The 17,965-nt window shown below is 39.4% G+C and overlaps 1 protein-coding gene across 10 annotated transcripts in view; it reads left to right on the top strand.

Moving 5' to 3' along the window:
• The first annotated feature begins 1,298 nt into the window (after window positions 1-1,298).
• Window positions 1,299-17,965, top strand: part of CPNE1 (copine 1) — a 39,641-nt gene continuing 22,974 nt past the window's right edge. Inside the window, exons 1-3 of one of the 10 annotated variants that reach the window (XM_014456492.2) lie at window positions 1,299-1,645; window positions 7,006-7,058; window positions 10,735-17,134. In XM_014456492.2, coding sequence (XP_014311978.1) covers window positions 10,757-13,648 — 2,892 coding nt within the window. In that variant the 5' untranslated portion in view covers window positions 1,299-1,645; window positions 7,006-7,058; window positions 10,735-10,756 and the 3' untranslated portion in view covers window positions 13,649-17,134. Of the gene's footprint in view, window positions 1,646-1,681; window positions 2,031-6,973; window positions 7,059-10,734; window positions 17,135-17,965 lie in introns of those variants that run through there. The other 9 variants (XM_006089464.3, XM_023754421.1, XM_014456494.2 and 6 more) reach the window with 9 other exon arrangements.

Here is a 17,965-nt window from a genome sequence, read left to right as displayed (position 1 = left end):
GGGTGTTATCTTGGGATGAGCTGCAGCTGCCCCTTGCTCCCCGGGGCTGTAGGTCTCCTGGCAACCCTTACAGTTTAGGAGGTGCATACCTGAGAGGGAAGAAAGGCATGGGCATGCTCCCTGGAGAGGTGCCTAGTAGGTTTTGTTTTTAATACACTATATTATACCTACAAAGAGTATATTTAATAAAGTATAGATTTCGTTTAAGTGTGGCCTGGTCCTGGCCAGGTAGCTCAGTTGGTTAGAGCATCACCTCAATACACCAAGGTTATGGGTTCCATCCGGCAGTCAGGGCACATATAAGAATCAACCAATGAATGCATAAATAAGTAGAACAACAAATCAATGTTTCTCTCTCTCTCTCTCTCATCAATTTAAAAATGTGACCTTTTCTTTCACTGAAATTTTAAGAGAAAGTTTATTTAGAAAATTACAGAGGTAGTAGAAGTGAGCCAGAGGGGCTGCATAGGCTCAGGAAACAAATTACAGGGGCAGGAGGGCCCTTGGAGCTTAGGTGAGAGAAAGGCAAAGGTCCTGGAGAGCAAGGAAAGGGAAGGGAAAGGCCAGTAGGTGCTCCAGAGAGAGAGAGTGAGCCAGGCCTGGTTTTTTAATTTGCTAGTTTTGGCACACTGGGCCAGCACCAGGCATGTTGAAGTTGTGGAAATTTAGTCCCTGTTTTTATTAGTTGACTCCTCACTTTGGAAAATTAGTTCAATTATGGTGATATTCATGAACATATATTCATGAATATACTAGAGGCCCAATGCCCCGCCCCCTTCCCTTGCTCCCTCAGTGCCCCACCATAGCTGGTCGCCCGCCATGTGTCTTGTGGTCCTCCTCCCGCCCCCCCACCCCCACCCCACGTGGTGGTCAGTGCACATCATAGTGAGTGGTCAAACTCCTGGTTTCCAGATCAAACTCCCGAGGGGACAATTTGCATATAGCCTTTTATTATATAGGGTATATAGGGTAGGGTATAGGCAGGGGCAGTGGAGTCTGGGAGGCCTGGACCAAAGCAGCATCAGAGTAATTTTTCTATAATAAAATAATACTGAAGTGCAGCTGTGGATGGGTTAATGAAAACTGGTGGGTAAGGCTCCCCTGATTGAAATTTTTAAATGGCAAAAGAATCAGGTTTTGGTTCTTCTGTCAGGGAATCATCACTAGGCACCATTTTATGGTCCTTCTAATTCTCAAAACAATCACGCGAAGCAGGTATTTACCTCCTCTCGCAAAGGCTTAAAAAAGCGAAGCAATTTGCACAAAGCCCCGCAGTGAGGGGCTGACCCAGATACCGGACCCATCCCACCACAAGCGTCACTCTCCTAAGGTGGGGCTAGTGCGCAAGAGTCGCTCGCAGGGGCTCACGGCTCTTTTCGCCACACACCGGGGAAACTTCCGGGAGCTAGCCTGAAAACGTCAGTGCGCTTGCGCCGTCTCGCCCGTGACGTCACCACCCAGTCCCGCCCCTTTTGGAACGCGGACCTGCGGAGCGGGCCGGCGGCCATTTTGTGAAGCGGCGAAGGAGGTGGTGGCTGCTGCAGGCTCCGGAAAGCCGTTCGCGTAGGGGCTGTCGGCCGCGGGCGGAGGCGCTCTCTTGGGGAGTAACTCGGCTCTGGGTTCGGGTGCCGCGCAGTTCTCCCCGGTAAGACTCCCGCAGCCCCGGAACTGGCGGGGCTGTGCGGGGCTCGAGCCGCCCCTTGGTGGCCCGGGGCGGGGCCTTCGGAGGCCTCGGAGCCCGCCGCAGCGGGCGCCCCACACAAAAGGGTCGGGTATGACTGCTGGCCGCCACTTGCACCCCTGAATCCTGAGAGTCTTCCAGAAGGACGCAAGAGACGATGAGCCTGCTTCCTGAAGGGGAGACGAGGCTGGAGGGAGGACGACCTGTGGTCTGAGAGGGAGGCCAGAGTTGGGTGGCCCAGCGGCAGTGAAAGCATCCCTACATCCTGCGTGAGCAAGGTTTTCCATGCTCCCGAAGGGGGCAGAGTTATAACTACATTTCTGGGCTCCGCAGTGAGGAGCTCATCTTGGTGAGGACACTCCCTCCCCCCGAAGTGGAAGGAGGCCCCGTGGCTTACCAGAAAAAGGGACTCTAAGGAGGACACACCTGTGGGGAGGAAGCTGTAGTCGGTGCTTTCCTGGGAGTCTAGGGAAGAAGTTTCAGAACGGGCCGATTTCCTGGCCTGGAGGTGGAGGGGGTTGCAGTTGAAATGCTCCCAAAGCCCGACGTTGGGGCGGGGTAGCCTTGAGGGTATGTGTCCCTTTGGAGAGCCGCCAGCACCGAAGGTCCGGTGGGATGTGGAACGTGGGTGCTTTTGACGGAGAGTGAATTTTCTTTGGGGAAGGCTGGTCGTGCTGCTTTGCAGCCACGTGAAATGGGTGGGAGGAGCGATCAGGTTCTACAGGTTAGTGACGAAGATGGACACTAGTGCAGAGGCTTAACTGCTAGATTGTAATTGTATGGGCTTTATGTGTGCCACCAAAGTGTGCCTTACCGTGAAAAACCTGAGGGTCCTGGGTGAGGGTTATTCTGGGTTATTCAGCGCTAAGCCGTATGCCGGGGGTGGTTGCATACTGAGAGTTGCAGGCTCTGTAGGAGAGATTTCTGGACTCTGAAATCCTCCTTTGGCTCCAGGATCCCCAGAGATGACCTGATGTAAATTGGGGTAGTTGGCAGGAACCATTCTGTATTCAAGATTAGGGTGATGCTATTCAGTATAACTGGAAAAAAAATTGCAATTGAAGTTTCGTTGGGGAGACATGTGACGGGAATATTTCTCTTAGAGCTCCTTGCTTGACTGGTTTAAAGTGGTGCCGTTTTTGGCAAATGCAGTATTAGGAACATGAATTGCCTTGGACTTCGTTGTATAGTTTATATTGTTAATGCGTTTCAGAGCATTTTCAGTTGAGAAAAATTATACAAGTCTGGACATGTAGGTTGATCTTATTTTGTTTTAATTATAGAAATATAATACAAGACTGGTTGTACTTGTTTTTGAAATTTGGTAGCTTTGATAGAATGGAGAATTTCTGGACGTTGTGGAAAGTAATTATGTTAAGGTATTTTCCAAGAATCTTAAAAAGAAGTTGGGAAGAACTGTTACAGGTGGTTAAAATAATTTTATGGTAACTTGAAGAAAATGAAATGTTTAGTGTGTTTATGTAAAAGTAGAGGATGTGCTTTTATTACTGGAATGTTATTTTGAACAAAACGGGATGCATTTTTATATCACCTTTATATGCTCGATCAAATATTTGATAATTTTGTTTATGGGTTGTAATGCATAATTTCAATTTTCTTACATTCATATCTGTTAGGTGAAAATGTGAAACTTGAGAAACCATTGTGGTAGTTACTTGGAACATATTGTTATGTGCTAATAGCAGTATACTTCAGGCTTTCACTTTATTTGACATGCCAAATGTTTTGTTGCATATTGAAAATTTGGGGGCTCTTGGTACAATTTTTAGATATGAAACTTGATTTTGTGGGCCAGTGTGTTCTAGGAGTTGAAATCCAGTGACAATTTCATACTGTTTTTTATTCCATTTTGTAAAGACCCACTCCATCATTCAGTTTAGATGAATATTTTTTGTAGCTGTTAGAGGAAGAACTTCTGTCAGTAGTGGTTGCACAAAAGATGATTTTAGATATCCTTCCCCAAAACGTACTTAATAAATGTCCATGGGATAAATGAGTATTGTTAAATGTTTCAGGTCAACTATGCAGAAAACTAACAATCTAATTTATAGTTATCTGATTTTACTATCACCACCCATATACCTTTTGGTTTGCAGAGTTAGTTAATTAAATTTAAAACCAGCTTTTAAGATGTTAATACCAATAGTGATGGTGAATGAGGTCTGCTAGGTTAGAAATAATAGTTACTTTGAAGTTTAAATCTAGGAAGATAATGAACGTTTTTGTTGGCATTTGAGGGGGTATTGAAAAATTTAATATTAGTCTTTTTGCAGGAGGAATAAATAACTTATTTAGAAATGTCTTTTGATTTGTTGCCTTTGAATACTGACTGAAGGCTAATGGGAAAGTGTGCTATCAAAGGGATACATCTCCCTCAGTATCAGAATTGTTTCATTAAGATTGATCCCAGAATCTGAAATGTGATCCATTTGAAGATGGGAACAAAATCGAGTGGATGAAGCTGTATTTCTATTTGGTTGGTTTTGTTTTCTTTTTTGGTAATGCCTATCATAATTTGATTATGCTGCTTATAGTGTTATGCCCATTATGATTGGTTTTCTCTGTTGCTCATCTCTGAGGTGAACATTTGAGGGGTACTGGTTTTTGATTCTTTTAAATCTAAAGAATTTAGCTCTGCTGTACTCTGGTTCTTGTTGTTTAAAGAGTAATTATTGAAGAAAGTTAAAATTCACTTTTAGATGTTTATTACCAGATGAAGAGTGGAAATGGTTAAGTTTGTGCCTTAGCTTCCTGATAAAAGAGGATTGTTGTCAGACATTTTATTCTGAAATGCCAAGTGATTGGAATGATTAGTAAATAAGAAAATCTGCCCTGTCATAATAATTTCTGTAGCAGATATTTGTAATTTGCGCATTTATGTATGTGGTATTTGTAAAACTGAAGCAAGACCACTGTTAAGACTAATTCCTTAACATAAAGTGGAAAAATTTACTAAAGCTTCTTTTTTTATTTAAAAATATGTATATATATTTTTATTGATTTCAGAGAGAAAGGGAGAGGGAGAGAGGGATAGAAACATCAATGATGAGAATCACTGATCAGCTGCCTCCTGCAGGTCCCCAGCTGGAGATTGAGCCTGTAACTTGATATATGCCCTGACTGGGAATTGAATTGTGACCTCCCAGTTCATAGGTCGATGCTCAACCATTGAGCCACACAGGCCTGACCTAAAATAAGCTTTAGATCTGAAGTGTAACAGTGGGCTTAATGGTAGATCAGGCCCATTTCCTCCTTCCCTACACTTACACTCTAGGCATAGGTAAAAACTGTATTTGCATAGAATTGTTTGTCTTATCCTGCTAAAATTAACCAAAGTTTAAGGTGATTGGAGTGGATTTTTCATTTTGATATCCTGCATTCAGTTGCTGGTTGACATTTAGAACACAGGAATGAGTAAGTTTCCTGAAAAACAATGATGCCTTTATTAAATTATTGTGTTCTTTACAAAATGAGGTGTGGAAAGCAAAAGTACTTTAGTTCTCAGTTTATATACCTTGCCTATATGAAGGTGGAAGTGTAACAGCAAGAGTAGTGAAAGTCTGGCTTCTGGCCTGAACTTTCTGTGTACTTTTCTTTGGTATGGGATGAAATGGACTTTCCCCTTTGCTGAAATTCACAAATTTCTGTCTAGATTGATTTATTTTGTTTTTTATTTTTTTAATCTTTTATTTTTTTAAAGATTGATTTTGTACTTTAAATTGAACACATAAATCTTGAACTAGGTGTCTGATAAGTTCACCTGGGCCTTTGAACTTTTCCTTGTGGAATGAGATGTTTCCTTCTTTTTACAGTTATTTCTGGCAATTCTGTAAACATTTCTGGGAATAAACTTGGTATATTCCTTTCCAGATGGACATAAGGTGCTTTCTCAGGTCTGGAAAGGAAGAGACAAAGGAAACTGTTTCCCTTACCCATAGGGCACATGTCCTGGGCCCACACATCTTTTTAATTAGAACCTCCAGTAGTGGATCATCTGTTTATCACAAGTGCTTATCTAGAAAATTATCCTGGTTCTTTGGCTCATAGCCTCCATGTAAAGCAAGCTTTTTTTCTGTTTCACATTTCCCTTTGTGACTTGTTTAAATGAAGAGTTTGAAAACTCTTTAGACTTCATTAGGATCAATTTATACAATATAAAAGATTAATACAATGCTCTGGCATTGTTTATATGATATTTGCATAGCTTTTGGTGGCAAAACAATTTCACTGTTCTTGAGTAATTTGAGTAGTTACTTAGAAGATGTTTAGCTTGTCCTTTAGAAAAGTTGGGAGTAACACTAAAATTTTTAAATGTTTTGCTTTTTGTGATGATATTAAGGTCACTGATGGTATCTTGATCTTGAAAGATAGTAGTTAAAAATGAGCATCACTGTAATAGTAATCTTAATACCCGACAGTGACACTTTTCTTCTACTTTATTTCTTTGAATTAAAAATGACCTTTTGAGTCTAGTTGTGGAATCATTTGGTCATTTATATTGCTTGTGAATTGTTCATTACTTCACCAGTTTGGGAAAAATTCCAGTGAAAGATGAGTGATCTGTTTTTACTTTGGGAAGTACTCTTAATATGCCAGGTGTTTTTAGGGATTTTTAAAAATAAGTTTCTTGGGACTGTTAGGATGTTAAAAGAAAAGGCACTTTTCCTTAATATTTTGAACCCCAGTGGTTTTAACTAAGAATTAGTTCTTATAGTCAGATCTGTCTCTATATTTTTGATGTTTGATGCTATTTTGGTGCAAAGGAAAATACATTGAAAGAGTTATTGCAATAATTTTCATTGGTACCCTTGAATTGATTGTCCTGGTACTGTTATTGTACGAACTTGTTATTGTGCTTTTTCATAAAAAAATTGGTGCGAACCTGAGAAAATAGTTTGTAGTTGGACTTGTGTTAGGAAATTTTCTGGACTGCTTTAACATCAGGTGATAAAAGCACTTACCTGCTGTGATGCTGAGAGTTTTACGACTGTTTTAGTTTTTAATTCTTGGGCTAATTTGTGGCACGTTCTTGATGTATATAAATATATAATGTTTTGAGAAATACTCTAATTTGAAAGCAATACTGGGTAATAAGCATGTATAGAATTTTGGTATATGTCTTCTTCTTCTTCTCCTTCTCCTTCTTTTTATATACATTCTAATGAAGTACTCTGGTTTCAGATTTACCTTGGTAATGTACAGTTCAGTGTGGCCTGTGCGTGTTTTGTGTTTCCTGCATTGATTTTTGCCTCCATTTATTCTCTATTGCAGTCTAAAAGTTGGTTTTAATTGGTTGCCCACAGGATTGACATGGCCTCTACTTCTTGTTAAGAAAATACATCTCTTGTTTTATCAGGTAAGAGATTTTGAATAGAGGGTTTGCTTTTATACAAAATAAAATGAGATAGTTTATTAAGTAACAAGAAAATATGTGTAGTAAATTGTGGGGTTTTTTGTTTTTTTTTAAACAAGCTTATTTAAAAGATAAAACAAGATAAGGATGGGGTGGGATGGATTGGGTATCATGATGGAGGAACAGTTGTTGCTTCCTTTGGGGGTCAGTTTTATAGGGATGCATTTCTCCTGCTGAATTCCTAATTAGGCAGTAAGTAGCTGCTTCTCCCCGCCCCCCCCCCAGTAGCATTTAGACTAATTACAAATATAGGTGCTTATTATGGTTTTTAAAGTATTTCTTAGAAGTATAGGCATAGATAATGAGTCATCGGTTTTAGAATACAAATTTTTACTTTAAAGGAACCTCAGTAATTGGAATCTCCGTCTTATTAAATAACCAAGGTAGGCTCCAGATAGTTTGAAATTATACTAGTATATCTGTCAAATAGGTACTTAGTAGCAGAATAGCACATCTTTTGGTGTCCAGGATGATGCCCAACCAACAAAATAGCACATCTTATTTCGTATTTTTCAGACCTAAAAATTTCCTACATGGCTTTATGAAAAAAATCTTGTGCTCTACTTTGATTTATTCCTCAGCCCTTTTCTAGCTGGTAATCTGGGTAGATGTTGAATATCATGTGTACCTTGTACAGAGTTTAACTAAATCCCTTGACTTATCAGCAAATGGTTTGAAGACTTTCTTTGTATGTCACTTTAACCCTGTATTCAATTTTTATGTCCTTGGGACCATATCAAGTCCCCATTTTTATTGCCTCAATGCAAACTAACATCTCTCTCTCAAGTTGTTTTGGATACATAGAATACTGATAATGCTTCCTCCGTAGATAGTGATTAAATTGATTAAGCATTTTTTGAAGTTGGACAGGAATGCTGTCTCAGTTTTGCTTGCATATAGCCAATATTGTAGAGTCAGGAATGTAATGACTTGGAAGCTTCTTAATGAATTTCCTGATAGAGACAGCTAAGTAGTAAATAAGGAGAAAAGAGTCTGTTGGTGTGATTGTTTTTTAGTATATTTCTTGTCGACTCTTGCAAACCAGTTATAAAAACTTCCCCACTCCGCCAGTTTTTGGTGTTTTATAATGGTCTCACAAGAGGATTTTCTGTTTGCTAATCCACCTTTCAGGATTAAATTTGAAGGTGGTGGTGGTGGTGGTGGTGGTGTGTGTGTATGTATGAGAAAACTGTCAGAGCCAAACAATATATTTCTCCTTTCTGTACAGCAGTCATAATATTGAGCTATAATTACAGATTTTTTTTGCATTGAATTAATATTTATATAATACTTAACATTGAAAAACTGCTTTCATAGAGTTGTCGAGTTTTTTATTTATTTATTTATTTATCTATTTTTAAATATATTTTTATTGATTTCAGAGAGGAAGGGAGAGGGGAGAGAGATAGAAACATCAATGGTGAGAGATAATCATTGATTGGCTGCCTCCTGCACTGCATGCCCCACACTGGGGATGGAATCCGCAACCTGGGCACATGCCCTTGACTGGAATCAAATCCAGGACCCTTCAGTCCACAGGCCAATGATTTATCCGCTGAGCCAAACCAGCTAGGGCGAGTTGTAGAGTTTTTAGAGTTTGCAACAGGAAACTTTGCTCTTCTAATACTCTCATTTGAGAAGATAAAACCAAAGCTTAAATACTTTATGATTTCCCTGAGGTCACAGAGCGTGTGTGTGTGTGTGTGTGTGTGTGTGTATATTTTGTTGTTGTTGTTGTTGTTGTTGTTGTTTATCCTCACCCGAGGATATTTTTCCATTGATCTTTTTAGAGAGAGTGGGATAGAGAGGAGAAGAGAAGAGAAGACAGAAACATTGATGTGGGAGAAACACATCGACTGGTTGCCTCCTACACACGCCCCAACCAGGGCCTGGGCTGGGGAGGAGCCCGCAACCAAGGTACATGCCTTTGACCAGAATCAAGTCTGGGACCCTTTGGTCCACAGGCCAACCCTCTATCTACTGAGTCAGGTTTATATTTAAAAGTTGATTTTTAAGATGGCTTGGGCAACACCCTATGTTGTTGAGGACATCAAGTTCAAATTAATATTTTTTCAGTGCCAATAATTTGTTTTGTGTCGCTTTATAAAGACCTGCCATTGGCATTTACTCTTATAAGCCATAAGAACTGAAATACTGAAATTTTACTTGAATCTAGGAGAAAGTTTTTGAAAAAATACTTCAAATTGATTTTTAGAGAGAGAAACATCCATCATCTGCCTCCTGCATGCCCCACCCCCTACTGGGGTATGGAGCCCGAAACCTGGCATGTGCCCTGACTGGGAATCAAAACAGGAAACCTTTTGGTGTACGGATCAATGCCCAACCAGTTGAGCCATACCCGGCAGGGTGAGAATTAGATCAAACTTTGTTTTATTAGACATTATCTAAGGAAACCAGTGAGAACCCAGAAATTTCACAGGAGTTATGTTGGGTCAGAGACTACGCAATCACTGACTAAACTAAAGTTCATACCCTGGTTCAGTGGTTCTTAACCTTCTGGCCCTTTAAATACAGTTCCTCATGTTGTGTCACAACCATAAAATTATTTTCATTGCTACTTCATAACTGTAATGTTGCTACTGTTATGAATCATAATGTAAATATCTGATATGCAGGATGGTCTTAGGCGACCCCTGTGAAAGGGGTCATTCGACCGCCAAAGGGGTTGCGACCCACAGGTTGAGAACCGCTGTCCTAGTTGTTCTAAAACAAAAAATACCTCTTTTCCAATATCAGCTCTTCCCTATGGGAAAAACAAAACATTTTTTTAACGGAAGGCTTGGGAATGAGTCATTGGACCCGAATTTTAATTAAAACAGCCATGATTTTTGGTACTGTAACCAGGTTCTACTTTTTGAAGTGAATATAGATAACTAAGATTTTGGCTATTTTACTCAGTATTTCTTTAGGATTCTTAGCATGTATTAGCCTTGTTTGTAATAAATAATTTTATATGTAGCTTTCTTTAATAAATAAAGCTGGAAGGAAGATTGAAGAATTGTAGGGGTGAAAAATGGAGTCTGTTCTCATTTGAGATTTGAAACTACTTTAGTGTTGAGTATTATTTTTAATTAATTAGTTTTCTGTGTTTGTTGGATTTTAGGTTGAGCAATATAAAGTGACACGGATAATTCTATGAAGTTGTCAGGTTTATAAGGAAGATGTTACGCCAGTTTTAAATATTAATTTTGATGGATCCTTTGGATATTTTCCCCCTATAGATTATTGAATTTGTTTCCTGATTTGACTTACACATTTCTTTTAAATCTTAAGTCTTATTTAATCATGGTCTAAATGATGTAATTGGTGATTTACTGTCCTTTGGTGGTTTTTTTCCTGAAATTTTGAGTCTTGGGGCTGAACTTCTAATTGTTTCCAGAATTAATTCCTTTTGGAAGTTGAAATTGTCTAGGTTTTACATTGTAAATGATACACGATACTCAGTTTTTAGAATATTCAAATTTTAAAAAACGATATTGCTTGTGATAGTTTGAGGGATTATTTGAGGGCCCAATGTGGTAGCTGGTCATTGTTGTAGCTAAAAACTTGGTGTGATAAACAGGAGTCTGACCTGGCCGTTGCCTTTTCTCATCTGCAGGTGTGTGTGGTTTCAGCGCAGCATGGCTGTGGTCATCCGTTTGCAAGGTCTCCCAATTGTGGCGGGGACCATGGACATTCGCCACTTCTTCTCTGGATTGACCATTCCTGATGGGGGCGTGCATATTGTAGGGGGTGAACTGGGTGAGGCTTTCATCGTTTTTGCCACTGATGAAGATGCAAGGCTTGGTATGATGCGCACAGGTGGTACAATTAAAGGGTCAAAAGTAACACTGTTGTTGAGTAGTAAAACGGAAATGCAGAATATGATTGAACTGAGTCGTAGGCGTTTTGAAACTGCCAACTTAGATATACCACCAGCAAATGCTAGTAGATCAGGACCACCACCTAGCTCAGGAATGAGTGGCAGGGTTAACTTGCCTACAACAGTACCCAGCTTTAATAATCCTTCACCCAGTGTAGTTACTGCCACCACTTCTGTTCATGAAAGCAACAAAAACATACAGACATTTTCCACAGCCAGCATAGGAACGGCTCCTCCAAATATGGGGACTTCATTTGGGAGCCCAACGTTTAGCTCAACCATTTCGAGTACAGCCTCTCCAATGAACACAGTCCCACCACCACCAATTCCTCCAATTCCAGCGATGCCATCTTTGCCACCAATGCCATCCATTCCCCCAATACCAGTTCCTCCTCCAGTACCTACTTTGCCTCCCGTGCCTCCAGTGCCCCCAATTCCCCCAGTCCCTTCTGTGCCACCCCTGACTCCACTGCCGCCTATGTCGGGCATGCCGCCCTTAAACCCACCACCTGTGGCACCTCTGCCTGCTGGAATGAATGGCTCTGGAGCACCTATGAATCTGAACAGTAACATGAACCCTGTGTTTCTGGGTCCATTGAATCCTGTTAACCCTATCCAGATGACTTCTCAAAGCAGTGTGAAACCACTTCCCATCAACCCTGATGATCTGTATGTCAGTGTGCATGGAATGCCCTTTTCTGCAATGGAAAATGATGTCAGAGATTTTTTTCATGGGCTCCGTGTTGATGCAGTGCATTTGTTGAAAGATCATGTAGGTCGAAATAATGGGAATGGATTGGTTAAGTTTCTCTCCCCTCAAGATACATTTGAAGCCTTGAAACGAAACAGGATGCTGATGATACAACGTTATGTGGAAGTTAGTCCTGCGACAGAGAGACAGTGGGTAGCTGCTGGAGGCCATATCACTTTTAAGCAAAGTATAGGACCCTCTGGACAAACCCATCCCCCTCCTCAGACACTTCCCAGGTCAAAATCGCCCAGTGGGCAGAAAAGGTCAAGGTCAAGATCACCACATGAGGCTGGTTTTTGTGTTTACTTGAAAGGGCTACCATTTGAAGCTGAAAACAAACATGTCATTGATTTTTTTAAAAAGTTGGATATTGTGGAAGATAGTATTTATATCGCTTATGGACCCAATGGGAAAGCAACTGGTGAAGGCTTTGTGGAGTTCAGGAATGAGGCTGACTATAAGGCTGCTCTGTGTCGTCATAAACAATACATGGGCAATCGTTTTATTCAGGTTCATCCAATTACTAAGAAAGGTATGCTAGAAAAGATAGATATGATTAGAAAAAGACTCCAGAACTTCAATTATGACCAGAGAGAAATGATGTTAAATCCGGAGGGGGATGTCAGCTCTACCAAAGTCTGTGCTCACATAACAAATATTCCATTCAGCATTACCAAGATGGATGTTCTTCAGTTCCTAGAAGGAATCCCAGTGGATGAAAATGCTGTCCATGTTCTTGTTGATAACAATGGGCAAGGTCTAGGACAGGCATTGGTTCAGTTTAAAAATGAAGATGATGCACGTAAGTCTGAACGCTTGCACCGTAAAAAACTTAATGGGCGAGAAGCTTTTGTTCATGTAGTTACTCTAGAAGATATGAGAGAGATTGAGAAAAATCCCCCTGCCCAAGGAAAAAAGGGGTTAAAGATGCCTGTGCCAGGTAATCCTGCAGTTCCAGGAATCCCAAGTGCCGGAGTGCCTAGTGCCGGAATGCCCAATGCAGGAATGCCCAGTGCTGGAATGCCCAGTGCCGGAATGCCTAGTGCTGGAATGCCTAGTGCTGGAATACCCAATTCGGGAATGCCCAATGTGGGGATGCCCAATGCGGGGATGCCCAGTGTGGGGATGCCCAATGCGGGCATGCCCAGTGTGGGGATGCCCAATGCGGGCATGCCCAATGCGGGAATGCCCAATGCAGGAATGCCTAGTGCAGGAGGTGAAGAGCATGCCTTCCTGACTGTAGGATCTAAGGAGGCCAATAACGGGCCTCCATTTAATTTTCCTGGTAATTTTGGTGGGCCAAATGCCTTTGGACCACCACTGCCTCCTCCAGGATTAGGAGGAGCCTTTGGTGATGTTAGGCCTGGTATGCCTTCAGTTGGAAATAGTGGTTTGCCTGGTCTGGGACTGGATGTTCCAGGTTTTGGAGGTGGACCAAATAATTTAAGTGGGCCAGGATTTGGAGGGGGTCCTCAGAATTTTGGAAATGGCCCTGGTAGCTTAGGTGGTCCCCCAGGCTTTGGAAGTGGCCCTCCGGGTCTTGGAAATGCCCCAGGCCATTTGAGTGGACCACCAGCCTTTGGGCCTGGGCCGGGGCCTGGGCCTGGTCCAATCCACATTGGTGGTCCCCCTGGCTTTGGATCTAGTTCTGGAAAACCAGGACCTACAGTAATTAAAGTGCAGAACATGCCCTTTACTGTGTCTATTGATGAGATTTTAGATTTCTTTTATGGCTATCAAGTGATCCCAGGCTCAGTTTGTTTAAAATACAATGAAAAAGGTATGCCCACAGGAGAAGCCATGGTGGCCTTTGAATCTCGGGATGAAGCCACAGCTGCTGTCATTGATTTGAATGACAGACCTATAGGCTCAAGGAAAGTAAAACTTGTATTAGGATAGCTATTCAAATCAATTCTTTGTAGGGTAGATATTCATAGTGTTGTGATTAATGCATCCAGATTGTTTTCCTAGTATTTCCAGGTTAGAACCTGTGGATTGTTTCTATTGCATATAGATTGGTTTTCATAACATAGAGCATTGGTTGACTGTTTACAGAAGACTCACAACCAGGATAAACATTGCTGTATGTTATAGTAAAACTGTGTGGAGAGAACACAAAAATGATTTTGGCATACCATTAGAGAAACGATTTGTAAAACTCAAATGATGACATAAAGCTTATCAAGGAGTCTAGATTGGTTTTGTTTTGTACCATATGGGATGAAGAAAATAGAATTGTCAATAGAGCTCATTAAGGGTGCTCTTGCCAGCTGCTGAAAAATAGAAGTTGGTTACTCTTGGAATTTGGTTTAAAGCTGGACAGATTTGCTTTGTTATAGGATCAAAGCTTTGTCTAAAGTCTTTATTTTCTTTTAAAATTAAATAAAATCTCTGTATACAGATTCACTGTATGTACCTTTATTGCTTTTTGAGGGTTCTTGCTGTATAGACAGTCCTGCTTCTGAAGTTGCTGCTTTGTTTGCCTAACTTACTCATTTGTAAATGAGCAGAACTGTTTTGTTATATTTTTTTAATATAAAACTCCACACTTGGTTTGTGCTATAACCTTGAATTTTGATTTCTAATGTCACACTTAAAACTGTGGAATAAGACTTTGCCACAAAAATAAAATACGGAGTTCTCTACCTACCAGAGCCTTTTTGGTTTGACTGCCAACTTTTAGTTCAGTCAGTTTAAAAATTGTTCATGTTGTTTGAATGGCTTCAAAAACCAGAAACTGCTTTTATAATCATTGTTTAAGATAACTGATTTGAAGTCCAGTTCGTGATGGACTAATGTTCTGGCAATTTCTTTCTGTCCCAAATTTATGAAATTTTGGCCTATAACTAAACACAGTCCATTCATAAAAAAGATTATTATATCTAGGTTTTTAAAATTGAAGTTGAAATTGTTAGCTGTGTTAGCAATAGTGTTATAGAAGAAAAAAATCTAAGCTGGTTTGTAGATTCGTATGCATTTAATCCTGTTACTTGGAGGCGTTTGGTCTAGTAATTTGATCAGGAGCCTGTTTACAAAAATTCTTCATGTAGAGTATAAGTGCAGCTGCCAGAGGGGAGAGAATTGAGACTCCTTGCCCTTTCATATTATTTTCTTTGGCATTCAGGACACTAAGGCAGGAGGACCACATGGGTTCTGGTCGATAAGTGTCCTTGTCATGAAAAACATTTGCCTTACAATGTCTTGCTCACTGCCACAAAGGCTCTACTTATGGTTACTTTCCTTCTTACTTAAAATATTCTAAGGAACTGCCACGTAATAAACATGGTTGGAATGGGAGATTGGGGAGATATCATGAAAAACAAATTTTGTCTTTTACATGGGCCTCTGTCTTGGTTTAAAACACCCTCAACATTTCCTAACAAATCAATGTACTTACAAAGGAGTCAGCCTTTTAAAAGCAGTGTTTCTGGGGGCGGTGCCTTTTTTGTGTTGCAAGTCAGTGGAACACTGAAATACAAGCGCCGTGTAATTTAGAGTTAAGAGTGGCAACAGTTTCATTTGTGTGGTAAGATTTGGAAAGCCTTTCATCATCACGACAATATTAGAGGATTGACGTACAGGATTTTTGTGTAGGGAAAGGATTGGTTAGACTTTCAAAAAAGACATGGCTGTGTTGTGGGTCTTGATAATACAAATTTGCTTTGACAGATCACTAGATATTTCCTCCTCAATTGAAAAAAAGCAATATGATGTATATGCTGTTCAATTTAAGTTTTCTGTTAAGTAATCATTTCTCATTCCAAGGACAGAGTGCAAAAAACTTCAGCACTGTTTATAGGAGTTTGATTTCAACTGCAGATTATTTTCCCCACTGGAAAGCTGACAATTTTTATTTTAGAAAAATAGGTTGTTTGAAGATGAAAGTCTTTTATCTTTTTTCACAATTTATTTTGGTTATATGTTCGTACATTCTTATTAAATATTTCACATACTTTATTGCAACCATTTTGTTATTTCTACATCTTAGATAAATGCTGAAAAGGGAAACTTGATTTTTTTTGTTCACCAAATTAAATAAATTAAGAAAATAGTGGTTGTGTAGAAATTGGAGAGAACTGTTTCATATTTGGTTGAATCACAACAATGCTTTTCTTGTTGTGAAATGTAATTAAATGCTTTGCCCTTTGGAACTTGATTTTTGTGTATTTGAGACTTATTACGTATTACATAGTGCTAACTGCTAAGCATACTGTTCATCTTGTGCTGGGCATTGGAGTTTGAGTTTTTAAAAAGTTCTTGAAAATATGTTTTATGAAACTATTCATACATCTTTTTGCACATTTTCTTATATGGACTAGGTTTTGGGTGATAATTTACATTTTCTTATTTGCTTTGTATGATATGAAGGATTTGTAAAGCTTTGCTCAAAGTTGTGCATTTGTAAACATCATATTTACAATTTTATGTGTAAACTTTATTGTGTTTTGGTGACTGACATTAATGGAAGAGAATCTTTTCCATTAGGTCTAACATTTTTTCTACATCTCTCCCCCCCTTCCCAGCTGGTGGGGGGTGTGTGTGTGTGTGTGTGTGTGTGTGTGTGTGTGTGTGTTTGTTTTAAATGGTTTAAAGGATTAGATAAATCTACAAAATGTATTTTATACGTAAACAAATTTGTAAACTTTTTTTGAACTTTAGTGAAACATTTAGTTCACAAGCAAAATTTGGAGGCGTGTTTTGTATATACACTATAGTTTGGACATGCAATTATTAGCGACTTTTTAAAAAATGCAACACTGTTGAGTGAAATGTAGTTTCTAGCTTTGTGCTCCAAGTTACCAAAGCAATGCAATGACAGTGAAATTGCTTTATATTTTCACTGGGAGACTTTTATTCAAAACTTCAAAGAGTAATATTTAGCATAATCATGTCAGTTTTAAGCCACTGGATAAAAATCTAGTGCTGTGTATGGAAGTAAGCACACACATTCTGGGTGGAAATACCTTGGATAAAAATAAGGATGCATGAAATCCTTAATCAAACTCCGAGTCCCTTTTATTGAATTCTGTCATTGTGTTCAGGTGTGGGTCAACATTTAAAAATAAATACGCTCATTAGTTGCAAGAACATTTAAAAAGCAAATAAAGAAAATGTGAAAATTGTTGGTAGTCAGATCTTCTGGAAAGAATTTCTGGCAATGATCACTTTTAAAATTACCACTCTTGCTCAAATTACCACACTTAAATAGTTTTACTGGCAGTTCTATAGTGGTTCATACTTCAGAAACCAAACACAATAAAACGACTCATTGCCAATATGCCCAAAAATTGCCAACAAATATGGCCTTGGCATCATTCAGCAGGGGTTTTTGTTTATAAAGATGAAGTCTTGGATACTGTTCAATAAACTTGTCACAAAATAAAACAGGCTGATGCTTTCAATGCTTTAATTGTACAAAATACTCTAATGAGCTATACCATCAGGTTTGCGTGTTGTTGCTTAACACCTGAAAATATTTTGTGCCTTTGGAAAGGTGGATTTGGTGATCTTGGAGGTAGCAGTTGTTGCTTATCCTTGTCCACTAATGCAGAAGTATGGGAAGAAGAGGATACCTGGAACGGCAGGGAGGAAACTTGATTCTAGGTTGAATCTGTGGTATTAACCCTTTAAGACTTTTATTATATGTGTTTTGCTAGCAAGCCCAGTTCATTATGTGGACTCGACAAGAAACCAGATGCTCCTTTTCCCAGGAGTCTTAAAGTGGGCTGTGAATTGTCTTTTTAAAAAACTGATTAGGCAATGGGAAAAGAAATCTTCGGAATACATTGTCAATCGCACATACCTTAAAAGCTGTGTTTGTTTGTTTTTCTTGTTTATTTGTTTTTTGCATTAGTGTATTTGAGGTGGGAAAGAGGAGAGAGAAATCAAAAATCTTGCTGCTCTTTGACATTGATGCTCTGGTTTTGTCCCTTCCACATTTATTCAACTTCTACTAAAATAAACAAACATGAAAAGTTTTCATAAGCTTCACAAGGTCCTTTAAAGTAAAAAAAAAAATCAAAAATCTGGTTTGGAGTTGCAGAGAAATTTGTGAGCTTTTCTTTTAACCAAAGCTCTTGAAAAATATAACTTTTACTTTTATCATGAAAGAATTTTAGCCTGTATTTGAGTTTGAATATACAGATTGTATTAGAAGGGTTTAGACTGGACAACTCTGGGTAGTTGGTGAGCTGTTTTAAAATTATGAAGGTTCAA

This window comes from Myotis lucifugus, unplaced genomic scaffold (assembly GCF_000147115.1).
Source record: "Myotis lucifugus unplaced genomic scaffold, Myoluc2.0 scaffold_60, whole genome shotgun sequence".
In the NCBI taxonomy this organism is placed as follows: domain Eukaryota; kingdom Metazoa; phylum Chordata; class Mammalia; order Chiroptera; family Vespertilionidae; genus Myotis; species Myotis lucifugus.
The sequence above is the reverse complement of the archived record's forward strand: the minus strand, read 5'-3'. Positions and strand labels throughout refer to the sequence as shown.